The sequence below is a fragment of the Ranitomeya imitator genome, chromosome 8 (genome assembly GCF_032444005.1).
Source record: "Ranitomeya imitator isolate aRanImi1 chromosome 8, aRanImi1.pri, whole genome shotgun sequence".
Classification (NCBI taxonomy): domain Eukaryota; kingdom Metazoa; phylum Chordata; class Amphibia; order Anura; family Dendrobatidae; genus Ranitomeya; species Ranitomeya imitator.
In genome coordinates, this window is record NC_091289.1 from 169,677,161 (window position 1) to 169,699,008 (window position 21,848).

The 21,848-nt window shown below is 41.1% G+C and overlaps 1 protein-coding gene across 1 annotated transcript in view; it reads left to right on the forward strand.

Moving 5' to 3' along the window:
- The window catches only part of LOC138648241 (tenascin-R-like), a 467,927-nt gene that overhangs the window by 226,623 nt on the left and 219,456 nt on the right, over positions 1–21,848 (forward strand). Inside the window, exon 2 of the mRNA XM_069737805.1 lies at positions 14,024–14,542. Within this exon, the coding sequence (XP_069593906.1) occupies positions 14,062–14,542 (481 nt within the window). The 5' untranslated portion in view covers positions 14,024–14,061. The remainder of the gene's footprint in view (positions 1–14,023; positions 14,543–21,848) is intronic.

Sequence of the window (21,848 nt, forward strand, 5' to 3'; positions counted from 1 at the left end):
TAGTGATGCCTCCAACAATAATGGGAAAATGCAGGCTAAATAGGTCTGTTGTCCAATTCCTGGCGCCAAGTCTTAATCTCAGAAGTCAACGTGTACAGTACTGGCGAGATCTGCTCTAAACTGGATTATCGTATTAAATCCATCTGCCATTATCTCTGCACAGACATTGAAACATTCAGATAAATGTCATTTTCATCGTAATGGGATCATGCCTAGAAATAAATATATCATCCCGGTACATACAGCAGAAGAGTTACTGCAGAACACGAGACTTCATGCGTCATTCATTGGATGCCTGAACAGTGATACAAGTGAGTTCTGTATGTTTATTGGGAAAGAATAAAAAAGGTAATCAGCTCACCTTTCAAGTAGGAAAATTTAGTGTGAAAACAACTTGTATTCGCCTTTGAACCCTGGTAGACCTTGCTTGGTCTGGGTGTGGTACAAGGAGTATAGGATGTAGTGCAGCGGGGTCGGTGCAGTACGACAGATGGGCAAGGTCCACAGGAAAGTTCAATGCTAAGTGTCTTTAATGTCCAAAAGAAACAACGGCATCCTCCAGATCACAGCTGGGATGTCGAAAACAGTTTGCATCCGAGACCGATTACCATGGGCAACTGCACCACCGTGTCATGCTGAGGGGGCCCCAGGCGTTCACTACCCTTGGCTTTGTGTTAACGGCACACCTAAGCTGGATGTTGCAGAGCCATCTGCTCTGCATTTTGCAAACAAACTCCGACACACCCAACCTTTTGCATTAGGGTTTTTAAATGGAATCTGTGGTCATGGGCCATTTGCAAGACCCAGTCTGGAGGGAGTGAACCACCCCACTACCATCCTATAGTATAACATGCCGGGTTTTCTTAAATTTGCCTTTGGCAAATAGCTTGTCCAAGACCAAACTTCCTTTTATTCTGCATTGCAACCACAGCTATATCTGTGACTGCTATGCACTCCACCGGGCTTAATAAGACTCCATTCGCATCCTGGGGGATACATATTGACCCTTGCATATGATCCCCCTTCACAAGGAACAAAGCAGGCTTGTATACAGGTCAGAAATGGAAGTAAGGTCCATGAAGACTGAGCTTCAGAACCAATGGAAACATGTTAAAACATAGCTTCTACTGTGCAATTAAAAACATGGTAAGAAAAAGCCAAAAAGAATAAGGAGCCTTACGTTTACGCGTTTTGGATTAGCGACCCTTATTCATGGCTGTAGCCACGTTTATTAACTGCTCAATGACCAAAGGCTGCTCATGATACCTCTTCCTACTGCCTGTTGTTTATACTTGTCCTATGTCAACACATATTTTGGTTTCAAGAATGGGGACCCATCTAGTGGCCATGCTGGCGTAGCTTCCCTCCATTCACTTCTATGGAGGTTCTAAAAAAAAAAAAAATAGCCAAAATCAGTAATTTTGGAACTGCCATAAACTAAATTGAGAGAGACAAGACACCTCTCCATTCACAGCTTCCAAGAGGCACAGCCCTGATCTAAAGATAAGTGTGGGACACCTATCATCCAGACATTTATGCAACATCCTGAGCAATTTTTCTATTTAAAGTGGGCCGGACACTTACCATAAATATGGATTTTTGGGGGGAACCTGGTACAAATTCCGCTGTTCTTCTAAATCCCTTCTTGATATAAGCCTCCTCTTATTGTAAGTAAATCTAATCCTTTTAGCCAAATGGGAAGGGTCAAATTCTATGTTTGGGGTTTCTCAAGCATCACACCTGATTGGCTAAAATAACTAGATTTACATACAGGGAAGATGGGGCCACGTCCCAAAGCAATGTAGAGACGAAGGGACAAAAATAACGATTGGTTCAAGAGGACAATGGCATTTACACCAGGTCAACTTGTCTACTTTGGACACATCACACGAAGAGAGCGATCACTGGAGAAGGACATCATGGTTGGAGAATAGGAAGGACAAGGTGAAGAGGAAGACCGGCAACCCGATGGCTTGATACTATCAGGATAATGGTGCAGATGACCCTGGTGGACCTATCTAGGCTGCACAAGATCGGTCTCCTACAAAGCGTTCATCTATCAAGTCGCCATGGCTCAAAATTGAGCCAAAGGCTGTTAAATAATAATATTATTATTATTTATGGCAATTGACAAATTCTGTGTCTTATTAGTATAGTCCAATATTGCCACTTGTTTGGTCTCATGTTATATACTGTATATGTCCAACTTTTCATTTTAAAAAGAAAACTTTTAAAAACGTTTTCACCCCATGACAGTGAGGACTAAAGTACCGTATCACCTAAAATTCACACTAAACCCCATGTGGCATAAAGAAAGTTGCTTTGTTCTGGTTTGTAAATCGACACAGTCTTATTCCAGCCGAATCGTAGTTTGAAAGGTTTCTTCTGCAGTCTCCACACGATCACTGCTGGGATTTACCGATTATTGTGATTTTTTTTTTTACTGCAGGTTTGGGGATGAGTCAAAGGATCAGCCACTTGACCTGTCAGAATGTTCTGTAATGATGTCAAGTTTCACAGCTTCAGATATATTTCTAGAGACCTCTCACAGGCGTTTCTGCTATCTCAGTGAAACATTAATACAAGTGGTATGAGAGCAGTAGGTGGAGAAGATTATGGCGGTTTAGAAGAAGTGGATTATTTTCATGTACTTCTTGTTGCTCATATTGCGCTAACATATCCTATAGCGCTATACATCTCCACTATTGCATACACACTATTTCTGGCTAAACCAATTAACTTATCAGTATTTTTTGTATTTATTTATTTATTTTTTTTTACATGGGCCATTGCTATCAATTGGGTTAAATCTAAAAGTGCTCCTGTTAAAAGACAAATAATCTATTATTTTGCCAAGTAACGCTAGATGCGTATGGTCGGAGATTCTCTAATCGGGCTGATTATACAAATGAGACACTGATCAGGCTTTGATCCGATTCTCTTGGATGAATAGACGGAGGAAAAAATATTTTCCAGGTTCAGTCCATGAAAATTAGACTGCGCTCATATGTCATGCAGATACAATCCGATGTTTCCCATCTACTAATCAACTCGCATTATTGTGCGCAATCCAAATATCGGATCAAACTCAGGCATGCAGCGATTTATTCCTCGGACCCACACTGTCCAAGAGGTATAAGGCTAGGTTCACATTGCATTAGTGGGTATCCGCTAACGGAATCTGTTACATAGCGCCACACTAACGAAATGTAACGGATCCATTAGCGCACCCATTGACCGCAATGTATGTAACGCATCCCTAACGCATGCCATTTTTGGCATGCGTTAGCGATGTTCCGTTATTTTGTGACGGACCTCGAACGCTGTCTGCAGCGTTTTTGGGTCCGTTCTCGCTAGCACAGATCGGGCATCTGCGATCGCTAAACGCAATCCCTTTTTGGACATTGCGTTAACGCAGTCCGTTAGCGTATGCGCTAAACGCACTGCACTAACGCAATGTGAACCTAATTGAACATTAATTGAACATGTGCACGGCTCCATACAACATTGGTCAAAGTGCGATCTTCTGATTTATCGGATCGCAGCGGGATTGAATATACGCTCGTCTGCACCGGTCTTTAGCAAAGTATTTTATTGGGTGAGGACATCTGCAGACGACCATATTTTCGGTCCGAGTGTGTTCCGACAAACATCAGATCACACTCGAACGAATGCCATTTCGGTGGAGCCGTGGACATGCTCGACTTTTATCTTTGGACATGTTGGAAAGAATTTGGTCATGTTGTATTTTAACACTCGACCCTTTAGCTCTTCGGGAAGAAAAGCCACCACCAGAGATTTTTGGCTGTAGCTCGCATCCTATTAGGAACATATGCATGCTCGGATGAGTAGAGCATGCATACGGATGGTAGGCTTGGGAGGAATAGTAGTTGACAATGAACAAATTAAAATGGTTGTCAAAGTAATTTTTTTTTTTTAGTTAAACAAGAACTAATACTCACCATTACTGAAGACCTGTAGCTCTTCCATTCAGACACGTATCCGATCTCCACTGATCTAAATTCTTTGCTCCCATATTGACACACTGAAAATGACTGCTCAACCAATCACTGGCTGGGGAGAATCACCGCTGCAGCCAGTGATTGACTAAGTTGGTATTTATTGCAATTTCTGTTGAGTTGAGATGGGACCATGATGTAGGCACTAGTTAGGATAGGGTATACGTTTGAATGGGAGCTGTGAGAGTAATTAATACTTTTTTAACTACTTTGGCATCTTTTAAAAGTGTTTTTTATCTCCTGGACAGCCCCTTTAAGACTCTTCATGGTTGACCATATAAAGCGCATTTGTTAAATTATGATGCCAGTTACTCGGATGTCACTTTTGGCCAGTAAACATAATGTTCTTCTCTAGTTTCCACCTGGTATTACTTTATATTCCTTGTTACGTTGTTTTAAAACTTGAAGAAACCTTAAACACTGAAGTTGATTATTTCTCAAGTGTTCTGAGCCAAGTAAAAGACATTTCAAAGAAGCGTCCCCGAGGCGAGAATCAGTTACGATTTTGTACCAAATTCACTTGACAACATAAAGAGCAACTATATGTCATGGCAACATTTTGAGAAAAACGAAAAAGCAGTAAGAACAAATGAACGAGTCGTAAAGAAAATATTGAGTTTCAGCTTTGAAGAGGAATAGCATGAAAAGCACTTACTCCTAGAAGGAAATTTTGTAAGATAAGAGGTGAACATTTCCATGATTCTCCACTAGTAACAAGAAGCTATGAGTGAGCAGCCAACATGATCTCGTTTGCATGTAACGCGATGGCACCGGTGTTGGGTGCATATTTATTATTATTAATTATTAAATATTAAAATTAATTTTAGGGAGGGAATTAAAAAAAAAAAAGAAGTTCCACCATTGTTTTTTAACCCCTTAAGCCCCGAGGGTGGTTTGCACGTTAATGACCGGGCCAATTTTTACAATTCTGACCACTGTCCCTTTATGAGGTTATAACTCTGGAACGCTTCAACGGATCTTGGCGATTCTGACATTGTTTTCTCGTGACATATTGTACTTCATTTTAGTAGTAACATTTATTCGATATAACTTGCGTTTATTTGTGAAAAAAACGGAAATTTGGCGAAAATTTTGAAAATTTCGCAATTTTCCAACTTTAAATTTTTATGCCCTTAAATCACAGAGATATGTCATGCAAAATACTTAATAAGTAACATTTCCCACATGTCTCCTTTACATCAGCACAATTTTGGAACCAAAATTTTTTTTTGTTAGGGAGTTATAAGGGTTCAAAGTTGACCAGCAATTTCTCATTTTTACAACACCATTTTTTTTTAGGGACCACATCTCATTTGATGTCATTTTGAGGGGTCTATATGATAGAAAATACCCAAGTGTGACACCATTCTAAAAACTGCACCCCTCAAGGTGCTCAAAACCACATTCAAGAAGTTTATTAACCCTTCAGGGGTTTCACAGGAATTTTTGGAATGTTTAAATAAAAATGAATATTTAACTTTTTTTCACACAAAATTTATTTCAGCTCCAATTTGTTTTATTTTACCAAGGGTAACAGGATAAAATGGATGCCAAACATTGTTGTACAATCTGTACTGAGTACGCTGATACCCCATATGTGGGGGTAAACCACTGTTTGGGCGCATGGCAGAGCTCGGAAGGGAAGGAGCGCCATTTGACTTTTAAATGCAAAATTGACAGGAATTGAGATGGGACACCATGTTGCGTTTGGAGAGCCACTGATGTGCCTAAACATTGAAACCCCCCACAAGTGACACCATTTTGGAAAGTAGACACCCTAAGGAACTTATCTAGATGTGTGGTGACCACTTTGACCCACCAATTGCTTCACAGAAGTTTATAATGCAGAGCCGTAAAAATAAAAAATCATATTTTTTCACAAAAATGATCTTTTCGCCCCCAATTTTTTATTTTCCCAAGAGTAAGAGAAAAAATTGAACCTCAAAAATTGTTGGCCAATTTGTCCTGAGTACGCTGATACCCCGTATATGGGTGTAAACCATTGTTTGGGCGTATGGCAGAGCTCGGAAGGGAAGGAGCGCCATTTTACTTTTCAATGCAAAATTGACTGGAATTGAGATGGGATGCCATGTTGCGTTTGGAGAGCCCCTGATGTGCCTAAACATTGAAATCCCCACAAGTGACACCATTTTGGAAAGTAGACCCCTTAAGGAACTTATCTAGAGGTGTGGTGAGCACTTTGACCCAACAAGTGCTTCACAGAAGTTTATAATGCAAAGCCGTAAAAATAAAAAATCATATTTTTTCACAAAAATAATCTTTTCGCCACCAATTTTTTATTTTCCCAAGGGTAAGAGAAGAAATTAGACCACAAAAGTTGTTGTGCAATTTGTCCTGAGTGCGACGATACCCCATATGTGGGGGTAAACCACTTTTTGGGTGCATAGCAGAGCTCGGAAGGGAAGGAGCGCCATTTGACTTTTCAATGCAAAATTGACTGGAATTAAGATGGGACGCCATGTTGGTTTGGAGAGCCCCTGATGTGCCTAAACATTAAAAACCCCCACAAGTGACACCATTTTGGAAACTAGACCCTCTAAGGAACTTATCTAGATGTGTTTTGAGAGCTTTGAACCCCCAAGTGTTTCACTACAGTTTATAACGCAGAGCCGTTAAAATAAATTTATTTTTTTTTCGCAAAAATTTTTTAGCCCCCAGTTTTGTATTTTCACAAGGGTAACATAATAAATTGGACCCCAAAAGTTGTTGTCCAATTTGTCCTGAGTACGCTGATACCCCATATGTGGGGGGGAACCACTGTTTGGGCGCATGGCAGAGCTCGGAAGGGAAGGAGCGCCATTTGGAATGCAGACTTAGATGGATTGGTCTGCAGGAGTCACGTTGCATTTGCAGAGCCCCTGATGTACCCAAACAGTACAAACCCCCCACAAGTGACCCCATATTAGAAACTAGACCTCCCATGGAACTTATCTAGATGTGTTGTGAGAACTTTGAACCCCTAAGTGTTTCACTACAGTTTATAACGCAGACCCGTGAAAATAAAAATTCTTTTTTTTTTCACAAAAATGATTTTTTAGCCCCCAGCTTTGTATTTTTACAAGGGTAACAGAATAAATTGGACCCCAAAAGTTGTTGTTCAATTTGTCCTGAGTACGCTGATACCCCATATGTGGGGGGGAACCACTGTTTGGGCTCATGGCAGAGCTCGGAAGGGAAGGAGCGCCATTTGGAATGCAGACTTAGATGGATTGGTCTGCAGGCGTCACGTTGCATTTGCAGAGCCCCTGATGTACCCAAACAGTAGAAACCATCCACAAGTGACCCCATATTGGAAACTAGACCTCCCATGGAACTTATCTAGATGTGTTGTGAAAACTTTGAACCCCCAAGTGTTTCACTACAGTTTACAACGCAGAGCCGTGAAAATAAAAATCCTTTTTTTTCCCACAAAAATGATTTTTAGCCCCCCAAATTTTTATTTTCCCAAGGATAACAAGAGAACTTGGACCCAAAAAGTTGTTGTCCAATTTGTCTCGAGTACGCTGATACCCCATATGTTGGGGTAAACCCCTGTTTGGGCGCACGGGAGAGCTCGGAAGTGAAGGAGCACTGTTTTACTTTTTCAATGCAGAATTGGCTGGAATTGAGATCGGACGCCATGTCGCGTTTGGAGAGCCCCTGATGTGCCTAAACAGTGGAAACCCCCCAATTATAAATGAAACCCTAATCCAAACGCACCACTAACCCTAATCCCAACTGTAACCCTAACCACACACCTAACCCAGACACACCCCTAATTCTAATCCCAACCCTAATCCCAACCGTAAATGTAATCCAAACCCTAACCCTAGCCCCAACCCTAGCCCTAACCCTAACCCTAACCCTAACCGGAAAATGGAAATAAATACATTTTTTTTAATTTTATTATTTTTCCCTAAGGCTAGGTTCACATTGCGTTAGGGAAATCCGTTTAGCACTAGCGGATTGCGCTAACACAATGTCTTTTTAGGTGTCGTGTTTAGTGGTCGCGTTAACGTCCCCGCTCTGGAAGATCGGGGATCGGACCTCGGGCGCGCCGCGGACGCTGCAAGCAGCGTCTGAGGCGCGCCACAAAAGAATGGCACCTTGCTAGCGCGAGCCGAAAATGGCACGCTCTAGCGATGCGCTACACCTGAAAATCACATTGCTGTCAATGGTTGTGCTAACGGACCCGTTGCACGGCGTTAATTGTGACATTTTCGCCGTGCAACGCTGTCCGTTAGCGTTAACCCATTAACGCAATGTGAACCTAGCCTAACTAAGGGGGTGATGAAGGGGGGTTTGATTTACTTTTATAGCGAGTTTTTTAGCGGATTTTTATGATTGGCAGCTGTCACACACTAAAAGACGCTTTTTATAGCAAAAAAGTTTTTGCGTCTCCACATTTTGAGAGCTATAATTTTTCCATATTTTGGTCCACAGAGTCATGTGAGGTCTTGTTTTTTGCGGGACGAGTTGACGTTTTTATCGGTTACATTTTCGGACACGTGACAGTTTTTGATCGCTTTTTATTCCGATTTTTTTGTGAGGCAGAATGACCAAAAACCAGCTATTCATGAATTTCTTTTGGGGGAGGCGTTTATACCGTTCCGCGTTTGGTAAAATTGATGAAGCAGTTTTATTCTTCGGGTCAGTACGATTACAGCGACACCTCATTTATATCATTTTTTTTATGTTTTGGCGCTTTTATACGATAAAAGCTATTTTATAGAAAAAATAATTATTTTGGCATCGCTTTATTCAGAGGACTATAACTTTTTTATTTTTTTGGTTATGATGCTATATGGCGGCTCGTTTTTTGCGGGACAAGATGACGTTTTCAGAGGTAACATGGTTATTTATATCCGTCTTTTTGATCGCGTGTTATTCCACTCTTTGTTCAGCGTTATGATAATAAAGCGTTGTTTTTTGGCTCGTTTTTTTTTTTTTTTCTTACGGTGTTCACTGAAGGGGTTAACTAGTGGGCCAGTTTTATAGGTCGGGTCGTTACGGACGCGGCGATACTAAATATGTGTACTTTTATTGTTTTTTTGTTTTTTTTTTATGTAAAGAAATGTATTTATGGGAATAATATTTTTTTTTTTCTGCTTTATTTAGGAATTTTTTTTTTATTTTTTTTTTTACTTTTTCACTTTGTCCCAGGGGGGGACATCACAGATCACCGATCTGACAGTGTGCACAGCACTCTATCAGATCGGTGATCTGACATACAGCCGGGCAGGATTAGAGCTGCAGCTGCAGCCTGATCCTGACCCGGAAGTGCTCCCTGCAGGACCCGGATGCAGCCCGGCGGCCATTTTGGATCCGGGGACTGCAGGGAGAAGACGCTCGGTACACGGTGAGCACATCACCGTGTACCGATCGTCTCAGGGAAGCCCGCAGGGAGCCCCCTCCCTGCGCGATGCTTCCCTGCACCGCCGGCACACCGCGATCATCTTTGATCGCGGTGTGCCGGGGGTTAATGTGCCGGGAGCGGTCCGTGACCGCTCCTGGCACATAGTGCCGGATGTCAGCTGCGATAGGCAGCTGACACCCGGCCGCGATCGGCCGCGCTCCCCCCGTGAGCGCGGCCGATCGCATATGACGTACTATCCCGTCCATGGGAATTAAGTCCCAGGTCACCTGGACGGGATAGTATGTCATATGGGATTAAGGGGTTAATGGAGAAAAAAAACACAAAAATGCTTGGAAAATCAGTTTTGTGCCAACTAATCTAAAAGCATCTTGATATAGAGCACCTGATTCCAGTGATGTGTCACTTATTGGGCTGTTTGCTTTAGTTTTTATAAAATAAAAAAAATTATCAGCAGGAGAAATAAATATAAATAAATATACTCGCATTTAGTCTTACATATTCATGATTGGCTGCTTTCTGCCTATGCACAGTGTACGCAGAAAGTTGCCAATCAGTGGTGTGGGCGGGGTTATACAGAGCACAGTATTCAGAGAACTGGTAGATCTGCAGTAGATAAAACTGATTTTTATCATAACTGCAGCTGACAGCCCAGTAAGTGTCACATCACTGGAATCAGGTTCTCCACCCCAACATCATGCTGCTCTCAGATTTTATAGCAAAACCTGGTTCCCTTTAGATTTTATTACAGGTTCAGAAATCTTTTGTCATGTCACGAAGACACACAAGAGGTTGATACGATAAGCTGGAGTTCTGGTAAATCTAAGATCTCTAACAATCACCAAAACAATAGAACAGGAGTGCTCCGTTATCAGAACTTTATTTTTCTAGAACAAAATCTCCTTCATAGAGAAATATTGAATAATACATAAAAGACCTAATTTTGTGGAAGCTTGCAGCCGCCAGTGAAGGGTGAAGAGGCGCTTACTGAATACTCTTATGTCGTGAACCCAATAATAGCACAATGTTCAGTCATTGTATGACTTTAGAATTTAGAGATTTCTACCAGAAAAGCTAGCACATCTCACTAGTTAATAAAAGGTGGAATGTTACTTCAAAATAGCGGTCACTTCACTCATTTCAGAAAACTTTACAAAAATCAACAAAACAAGCATATATATCAACTTTAATAACACATCCCATTAGCGAGAAAGCTTTCTTGCTTCTCTTGTTTTCCCTCCCGTACTGTTTCCTAAAAGCATTGTTCACTGCCAAAAATCCATCTTGACAGGGGAGATAGACTTTTAGCTCCATAAGAAATCAGGCTACAGCTGTTCATAGTAGTCTAAATGGGGGGAAAATCTGTAGAACAAGTCAGAGAAACTATTGAAGAATCTAGTTAGTGTTTTATCTCACCTTAGTGCTGGATTCACAGCCACACTTCTCAGTACTGTTGTAGAATGTCCTGCTTCACAGGGTAAGCTGCAGAAATATGGAGAACAGGATGTGCTCTTCTCTTTGTGCTGTTTATGGGATACATTTTAGCAGTTAGTCTCTACCCACTAGCTAAAAAACAACTGAAAATTAGAAAGGGAGTCTCCAGAGGGGACTTGTGAAAAATGCAGGATGCAGTTCATAAAATGGTCATAAATAGTGTCATTTCTCATGTACACAGCCATGAGAACTTATTTTAAAAGTCACCGCAAACAACAGATACACTTAAAGGAACGGTCTGTGACTTACCGCTGTTACTGTAACAACCTGTGTGTGAGAATGTATGGCAGAGCCATTGTATAAGTTCACACGGTTTTGTTAATGATTAGTTCTGAACCAGGTAATTACTTTGGAAAGCACCACTTGTACTTTTACACATGTGGTGCCTAGATCACATGTTAAGACACACTGCCCTACTTCTTCTCATCTATTACCGGCAGCGGAAGATTCAGTATAAATTCTATTTAATAGGAGCAAACACACCAGCTGTTATCTAATCCCGCGGAGACATAATTATACTGACATGCAGAGATGTGTGCAAGCAAACCGCGTGGTTACTGATCAGTAAACAGGACATTTATTTGTAGTATCTGCAACAGGTACTTCTCCATTATCATAGCAGTGGAATCGGATCTATCAGTTATTAAAATGTAAAATGTTAAAGTGCATCAATTTCTGTCTGGCCAACAGCTAGCAACTTATAGTACAATGCAAGATGGTGCTGAAAAGACCATTTCATAAATGTACATTTCATATTCTATCTAAAATACATTAATACAAATATTTACATAAGTTTAGAACCAGGTTAAGTGTTTACTATCAATTCAAAACACATTGCAATCGACAGTACAAGAAAAATTAATAAAATGTATACGTTATCATTGAAACATGCTCCTTTCTCCACCTATAAACCACTCCTCCTCCTCCTAGATTGATACTTCCATAGCTAAAAAGATGGACTGTCAGCTCTCTGAGGAATCTGACCACAGCTGCTTATTAAAGTCTATGTAGAAGGAAGTGAAGAGTAGGAGAGACAGGCGAGCAATAATCTCTCATGCCTGTATATGATGTACATGGAAGACATCATATACCAGCTAGACAAGATCTATGGGCCGGACATAGATCTCCCTGAGAATCTGCCTCCAGAGCCTATTGTAAATGAAAAGGGATGTTATGTTACCAGTGTGAGAAATATGGATCAGGAGAACAGACTGTCAGTCGTTACATGTCTCACACTGGTAACTCTCCTTTCATTCAAAATAGGCTCTAGAGGCAGGTTCTCAGGGAGATCTATGCCCTGCCCATAAATATTTACAGTTCATTTACATCTTAAGAAAAACATGGATTTCTGTGAAATGAGATATTAGATCATAGATATCAAGGTATTTTATTCAATATCTATGACCTGCATGCCCATATTGATAGCTTTTGAGGGTTCAACCTACCGACAGGTTCCCTTTAACCCCTTAGTGACCGAGCCAAATTTTTGAAATCTGACCAGTGTCACTTTATGTGGCAATAACTCTGCAACGCTTCAACAAATCCCAGTGATTTTGAGATTGTTTTTTCATGACACATTATTCTTTATGATAATGGTAAATTTTGTTCAACATTTTTTGTGTTTATTTATAAAAATTATCAAAAATTTGAGAAAAATGTTAAAAAATTAGCAATTTTATAAATTTGAATGATTATCCCTTTAATCCAGATAGTCATACAACAGCAAACCATTAATAAATAACATTTCCCACATGTCTGCTTTACATCAGCACCATTTGTAAAATGTTATTTTATTTTGTTAGCATTTTAGGAGGATTAAAAATGTAGCAGCAATTTTTCATTTTTTCAAAGAAATTTACAAAATTTATTTTTTTAGGGACTTATCCATGTTTGAAGTGACTTTAGGGGTCCCATATATTGGGGAAACCCCCAAATGTGATTCCATTTTAAAAACAGCACCCCTAAACATATTGAAACTGCTGTCAGGTAGTTTATTAACCCTTCAGGTGCTTTACAGGAATTAATGCAAAGTGGTATGACAGAAATGAAAATGTGTATTTTTACCAGCTAAATGTTGCTAACTTCTAAACAGATTACTACAGCCGTCAGACTCTAAGGCCGCTATTTGGTCATGAATTGCCATGGCAAACATCAGGACAACAAAATCATGATCTGAGGGCACCGATTGTGACAAAGAAGAAGCCCCCACACTCTGTTAACCATTTATAATGATGTAGTCACTATTGACAGCAGCATCTAAGGGGTTAAACAGATTTAGATGGTGCAAATACTGATCGTGGCTGGTACAGCAAGTTGTCAGCTATAGTGTACAACCGACAGATGCTGGATTGTCATCTGTATGGGGAGGCTATTCTCTTATATCTCAGGTCAGTTAAAAGACGTATTGGCGGTCATTAAGGGGTTAAAGAACCTTTGTTGAATCTCCCAACATATCTGTTTTAGTTAATATATCTATTCCACATAAAATAACATTTGTAGAACATGGTTTCTTAGAAATGTTGGTTTTGCCGCTACTTGTTATTTCTCCTAGCAAGTTACGAATAAATGGACCACTGGGTGTAACCATTTCCACTTGTCAAAGGGGTGTATCCTTTCACAATGTGACGCTGTCCAATCAGTGCTGACTATAGAGACACGCCCATTTGATAAGCGGATGGTAACACCCAGTGGTCAATGTATTCCTAAATTGCAGGAGAGGAAAACAGGAATGGTCCTTAAAAAAAATAAATCCAATAAAGCATGCTCCATAATTGTTATTTTACGGGACCTCTTGAAAATGTTCTAAAAGTCTGCTACTAACCTACTAGAGAATATTGATATCTAATAATTAGTTAATTGTAATAGAAACCACATCAAAACTAACTCGATTTATCTTGAAATTGTAGTTATTTGATACATGACCCTCTATAGATTTCGAGCTGACAAATCTCAACCAAGGTAAAAATGTTGAAGAGCTTTCCCCAAGGAAAGAATCAAAGAAACCACTTGAATAAGTGGTAAAACATCTCAAAATTGCTAATTATTCCATTACATGGATGATTTATAACTTCTATATTATTATCTTTATATAACGTCACTCCTCATGATCTAATATATATTTTCTTCATTTTGGCAGACCATTGGTCCCTGGCTGTATACTCTTTGCTGGAGAAGATGGGGAGCGATGGAGCAAGGAGCATCCTCGGTCCACTACAGGTTGGAGTACACCTCATCGTGCTCGTTTGTATACTCGAACACTCGAAGTGCTTTGCTGAAGTGGCCGCCAGCCAGACACCAGGGATGCAACTTTCTGCCAGAGATGGCGTCAATCTAACAGGATCCAGTACCAGGCACCAGCCGCTAGTATTTAATCATGTCTACAATTTCAACGTTCCCCTTGGATTCCCATGCACAATGGAACCAGAGTCTCCGGAGGAAGCGAGCTGGGTTTCTCAGCAGACGGAGAATACTCCAGATTCTGGGAGCCAGATCACCTTTACGCACAGTATTCGTGTCCCGCAGAGGTTATGTCAGTGCTATACAGCCCCGCAGTCAGTGCAGCATCTTCTGAGTAGGATCGAAGCTCTGGAAAGGGAGGTGATGTTACTTCAGGAGCGGTGTAATGAAAGAGGATGTCAAGATGCAGAGGCCACAGGTGAGAATGTTTTATGGGCATTGCAATGTTGATATATTTAGAATTGCGGTGCGATATTTATTTAAAAAAAAAAAAAAAAAAAAAAAAACTAGAATTTTTTTTTCCTTTTTCAACATTTGGGGAATTTTGACAAAAATCTCAACCACAAGGTAAAACTTTTCCTGACATCCACTGTGCAGAGAGACAGCAAGATGAGAAGCTTCACTTCTTCTCAATAACTAAATTATTGGTGTTTTGAATTCAATGTGATCTACTCTCGTTTGTCGACAGACCTTTAGTTACATTCACAGACTCAAAAACGACTATTCCTTGCTTAAAAAATAAAATTTAAATTCACTTACCGTATGTCTGAATGAGTCACCTGAATCTTTCAATCTTCAATCCTGGGTCCTGGCAGGTTCTCTTTTGGCTTTTTTTTTACCCAAGACTGCAGTTCCTGTGGGTGAATGGCGCTGACTGACCGGTTCATTTCAATGACAAAACCATGACTTAGCTATTCAAATCAGCCAGCCCCCTTCACACACAAAACTCTCACTGTCTTGTTTTGGACACAAAAATTACCTGTTCTTAACTAAAATTGTAGCTTAAAGGTACCGTCACACTAAGCGACGCTGCAGCGATACCGACAACGATCCGGATCGCTGCAGCGTCGCTGTTTGGTCGCTGGAGAGCTGTCACACAGACCGCTCTCCAGCGACCAACGATCCCGAGGTCCCCGGTAACTAGGGTAAACATCGGGTAACTAAGCGCAGGGCCGCGCTTAGTAACCCGATGTTTACCCTGGTTACCATCGTTAAAGTAAAAAAAAACAAACGCTACATACTTACCTACCGCTGTCTGTCCCCGGCGCTGTGCTTCTCTGCTCTGGCTGTGAGCGCCGGGCAGCCGGAAAGCAGAGCGGTGACGTCACCGCTCTGCTTTCCGGCCGCTGTGCTCACAGCCAGTACAGGAGGAGTGCAGAGAAGCTGAGCGCCGGGGACAGACAGCGGTAAGTAAGTATGTAGCGTTTGTTTTTTTTACTTTAACGATGGTAACCAGGGTAAACATCGGGTTACTAAGCGTGGCTCTGCGCTTAGTAACCCGATGTTTACCCTGGTTACCAGCAAAGACATCGCTGAATCGGTGTCACACACGCCGATTCAGCGATGTCTGCGGGGAGTCCAGCGACGAAATAAAGTTCTGGACTTTCTTCCCCGACCAGCGACAGCACAGCAGGGGCCTGATCGCTGCTGCCTGTCACACTGGACGATATCGCTAGCGAGGACGCTGCAACGTCACGGATCGCTAGCGATATCGTCTAGTGTGACGGTACCTTAAGAGCGAGCACCTTTCAGTTGTGAGCCATATCAGAAAGATATATTACTTACTAATTTAACCCATTACTTGCCAAATTAGACATTTTCATTTTAGGGCGTCCCAATATTCAATTAAAAATGACAATGACATGATTTCCTATTTTGAAAACATTCATTTTACAAACACAACACAAAAAATTAAGTAAGCTAGCGTCCCTGCATGGAGGAGGAAGAGGACACCATTCAGGGGGCGCCGGCAGCAGCGTTTGTTTGCTTAAACGTTAGTGTTGAGCGATACCGTCCGATACTTGAAAGTATCGGTATCGGATAGTATCGGCCGATACCCGAAAAGTATCGGATATCGCCGATACCGATATCCGATACCAATACAAGTCAATGGGACATCAAGTATCGGAATGTATCCTCATGGATCCCAGGGTCTGAAGGAGAGGAAACTCTCCTTCAGGCCCTGGGATCCATATTAAAGTGTAAAATAAAGAATTAAAATAAAAAATATTGTTATATTCACCTCTCCGGCGGCCCCTGGACATCAGCAGGAGGATCCGGCGTCCGGCACGGCTTCTTTCTTCAAAATGCGCGCCTTTAGGACCTGTGGAATGACGTCCCGGCTTCTGATTGGTCGCGTGCCGCCCATGTGACCGCCACGCGACCAATCAGAAGCCGGGACGTCATACCACAGGTCCTAAAGGCGCGCATTTTGAAGAAAGAAGCCGTGCCGGACGCCGGATCCTCCCGCTGATGTCCAGGGGCCGCCGGAGAGGTGAATATAACAATATTTTTTATTTTAATTCTTTATTTTACACTTCCGATACCGATACCCGATATCACAAAAATATCGGATCTCGGTATCGGAATTCCGATACCGCAAGTATCGGCCGATACCCGATACTTGCGGTATCGGAATGCTCAACACTATTAAACGTGCCTTAAGGATTATTTTGCTGCATGAAGATCAATGGACAGTGATGCTGGTAGAAAATAATGCCAAGTAGAACTTAATGAGTTTAGCATTTTGACAGTCTCATAATAATAAATTTAGCCATAATATGAAGCAAAGGTTAAATGCTGAGACATGGATGACAATTAAATGCTGAGACATGGGTGACAATTATCCCAATCTACACCCATTCATTTTGTGAATGCCAGGTCAGTAAGGGCTTATTCTGATGTCTGGTTTTCACAGATAGAAGCCGTACCTATGATAGTCTATGTCCAATTTTTGGTCAGATCGAGCCATCTGCGTAAAATCATCCAATATTCATCAGAGGGTAGGATGAAACTTGACAAGGCAAGTCTATGGAACCATGAATAAAAAAAAAAATATCGGACAACACTTGGATGCCATGCATGTGCTGTCTGTTTTTCATGGACTGATTAATAGGAGAACCTTTTTTTTTCTTTTGAGAAAAGCTGATGAAACTCTGACCAAACTCCGATGACACTAACCAAAATCACTGATGAAACTAGGACTGTTTTACATACAAGAAAAAAAACAGACATCGGAGTGAACGCTAAGGCCGGGATCACACATGCGAGAAACACGTCCGTGTCTCGCATGTGAAATCCAAGCTCTGGCGCCGGCACTTGGGAGCGGAGTGTGCAGCTCCATGTGTTGCTATGCGGCCGCACGCTCCGCTCCACAGTGCCGGCGCCAGAGCTTGGATTTCACATGCGAGACACGGACGTGTTTCTCGCATGTGTGATCCCGGCCTAAGACATATGCAGTAAACAAATAGCCAATTATTTTTCACTGACTAAGATCTTATTCAGACTTCAGTTTTTCTCCCATTACAGTCAATAGGGCTGTGCACATATCTGTGTCATTTTTCAGACTGTGTGGTCTTCACCGACATGTCCAATTTTGATATCAAATTTGCCAATGCAAGTCTATGGATCCATGTATAAAAAAAAATAAAAAAAATAAAAAAAAAAAAAAAATCGGACAATACTTATGTGCACACGTTGCGGATTGGCCGCTGCGGATTCGCAGCAGTTTTCCATCAGGTTTACAGTACCATGTAAACCTATGGAAAACCAAGTCCGCAGTGCACATGGTGTGGAAAATACCGCGTGGAAATGCTGCGTTTTTTCTGCAGCATGTCAATTCTTTGTGCAGATTACGCAACGTTTTGCACCTGCTCCTGTATAGGAATCCGCACGTGTAAAACCACATGTGGAATCCACACAAAAACCGCTGGAAATCCGCAGTAAATCTTCAAAAATGGTGCGGAAAAATCCGCACACGACTCCACGACGTGTGAACATCGCCTAAGATGCCATTCTTGCATGAAAAACTCCACCAATTTTTTGCTCTTCATTCGAGAAAAACTGATGAAACTCAGAGCTAACTCTGATAGTAAAAACTGAAACTCACCAAACTCTAATGAAACAAAAATACTGATGAAATTCAGACCAATTTTTGCGTGCAAGAAAAATCAGTGATGTCTGAATGAGGCCAAACCCTTCTGTTTGTGTTCATCTGCTGAAAACTTATCTTGGTCCACTCTTCCATAGATAATTGTCTCAGGTTGCAAAATATGATGCGCCTGTTCTTACGTTTCTGCTATTTTTTGTTAAGGACTCCAATTTCAATCAATACAAATTAAACACATAATAGCAGCATACTAGCAAAGTCTAGATTATTTAAAAAAATATATATATATATTTCTTCCTTTATTTTTTTAGTTTCCTTGGAGAGTTTAACCTGTGATCACATGGTCTATATCCTGTAATACCACAGTATTGCGACACATAGCGTAAATGATAGTGACCCATGAAACTCAAGCTATGGCTAAACTTCACAGGAGTACCAAGATGGGGGTTTTCAGCAGGCCCACAACAGCCATCGGCACCTTTAAATCCTGATGCTTAAAATGCCATTGTCAGTAATTATCAGCTGCATTTAAATGGATAAAATGCCGTGATTGGAGCATGCAGGTGATGTTACAGGCAGATGCCAGCTGTGTAACTGAGGTCTAAATGAGCCCAAAATACCATGACTTATGCGTCCTGGTGCACACAGATCTGGTGATAAAAATCATTATATTATACGATTGTGTCGTTTTTAAGTCACTTGTTATTTTCTTTGTCTTGTAGTTTTTCTTTAGCTTTTTGCAACTTGTGCAAAATAAAAAATTTTTTCCTTTAACCTCTTTTTGTGCAATAAAGTCACCCGTTCCATTACGTGTCACAAAATGTATGCAACTAGTGTGAGACATTATAAATATCTCCCTCCAGGAGAGGGACTGGAGTGCATTTATGAAAAATTGTTGGAAATTTTTAATAAGATGCAATTAATAAAGGCTTTAAATTTCTGAGAACTAAAAATGTCTGTAAACACCAACACTATATCCAAAATGACAAACATTATATATATTTAAAAAAAAAAAAAAATTTTTTATAGGTACAAATTTAGGGAAAAATTGGGTGCAAATAAAAAAACAGGCAAAAAAACACCAAAAACTGGACAATAAAAAAATGTAAGTGCAATAATGAATTTCACTTACGAGTCTTGAGCAGCACAGATGAATCAGTCATTAGCAGCTTCTCCTCCCTGTGCCGCAGTGCTGGAAGACTTCTCCTTCAGTAATAAGTTACAAGAAGAGCTAAAAGCTAAATTTGAGCTATTCAGGCCCTGTGCATTGCAAATATCAGTCATCTAAGGCTTTTTACAGCAACACTAGCTGTACTACCCCGGTTCTGAACTGTGGAGGGTCCAACTGTCGGATCAGTACAATCCTGCTAACAGCGCTTCCTTCAGACCAGCAAATGCTCACCTGATACTGGGAGACTGCTGGGTCCTAACTAATCCATATCAGCCCTGCCGGGCAGCCATGGGGCTGAATTTTCCCTTTAGGCTATACAGCAACATATGTTGCGCGACAGCAATTCTCCGAAAAGTCAAGCGACACGAACATCTGTGCAACTTGGCTGTCGAGTGACTACCGTATTTTTGCAGGTAAGCCGCACATTTGTTGCTTGCGACTTGCATTGAAGTCTATGACAGATGAGTCCCGTGAGACCAGTGACATAAAATTCAAGACATTTGGAAAGATTTGTGACTCTGTAGCAGTATGTCACAGGTCACACCATAGGAAATCAATCCACCAATGTTGAAATATATCACTGTGATTTCAATGTGACCGGGAGTATACATATCACATACTAGCAGTCACACGACCACCCACTTCCAGCACTGACGCTGGGCATACTTAGGCCACGTTCACACATTCAATATTTGCTCAGTATTTTACCTCAGTATTTGTAAGCCAAAACCAGGAGTAGGTGATAAATACAGCAGTGGTGACCTGCAAATACTGAGGTAAAAAACTCACCAAATAGTCAACGTGTGAACGTGGCCTAATTGGTCAGCAGCATCTCTCTTAGGCCATGGTCACACATTCATTATTTGGTCAGTTTTTTACCTCAGTATTTGTAAGCCAAAACCAGGAGTGGGTGATAAATACAGAAGTGGTGACTTTCTATTATATTTTTCCTCTGATTCTTCCAATCCTGGTTTTGGCTGACAAATACTGTACTAAAAAACAAATACTGTGTAAAAAAAGTCACTAAATACTGAATGTGTGCACGAGAACTTACAGCGTGCAGTGACTGCAGACTTGTAGCTTCGGACCCGACAACCCTTTTAAGTGTATGTGCACTAATTGAAACTAGTGTTAAAACACCAAAAGTCACAAAGTTTTTGTTCAGCCCTCAGGGTGTTTTATGACATTATTACGATATGTGTGAAATAAATGAAAAATAAATATAAAAAACAAGAAATAATATAAGTAAAAAAAAAAAAAGTCATACAAATTGCTGTTGCTTTTAGCTCCGTCTCATTAAGAGGTCCTTATGTTCAACATATAAAATTAATTTCTATGGAAGCAGGAATGACATGAGGGAAAAAAAATATTAGCCCATTGTGGTCATAAAAAAAAATGAAGAGTTGTGAAAAATTGAAATGTATTTTCTTTTTCTTCCTTTATATTTTCCTCTCAATACCAGGATAAAAGAAAGAAATATAAAAATGACATAAAAATATACTATCTTTTTAAATGGAATCTGTCAGGATTCCCATCTGGGAGCAGCATCCTGTAAGGAAAGAGACCCTGATTGCAGCAATGTGTCACTTACTTGGCTTCTTGCTGTCATTTTGATAAAGCCACTGTTTTTTTTTTTTTGCTACCAATTTACCAGTTTTCTAAATGCTGAGCTCTGTATAGCCTTAGGCTACTTTCACACTAGCGTCGGATTCGGCCTGTCACATTGCGTCGGGCCGAGATTCCGACGCTAGCGTTTGATGCACCGCACAACGGGTGCAGCGGATGCATTTCTCCGGCGCATCCGCTGCCCCATTGTGAGGTGCGGGGAGGTGGGGGTGGAGTTCCGGCCGTGCATGCGCGGTCGGAAAAGCAGTCCGTCGGCAGCAAAAAACGTTACATTTAACGTTTTGTGCTCCCGGCGGTCCGCCACAACACGGCGCGACTGTCGCACGATGGTTGCGACGTGTGTCAATACGTCGCAATGCATCGGTAATGTTACTCTGTGGGGCAAAAACGCATCCTGCAAACAACTTTGCAGGATGCGTTTTTTCCCCTAAACGACGCATTGCGACGTATTCAAAACAACGCCAGTGTGAAAGTAGCCTTACAGACCACTGGCAGCTTTCTGCCCATGTACAGTGTATACAGAAATATGCCAACCAGTGATGGGGCGGGATAATATAGAGCTCAAGAATATCGAGGATTACATGGAAAAAGCTTTATTAGTCCCCTAACGATAATTTCCTGCTGATAAAACAGTGATTTTATCAAAACTACAGCAAGCAGCCTAATATGACATCACTGAAATAAGGGACTCTGTAGCTACATTATGCTGCTCTCAGGTAGCAAAATCTGGTGACAGATTCACTTTAATGTTATTTGCATAGCAGTCAGAGCTCTATTTTTTCTGATATTGAGCACCAAACCCTCTGCATGCATGTACTG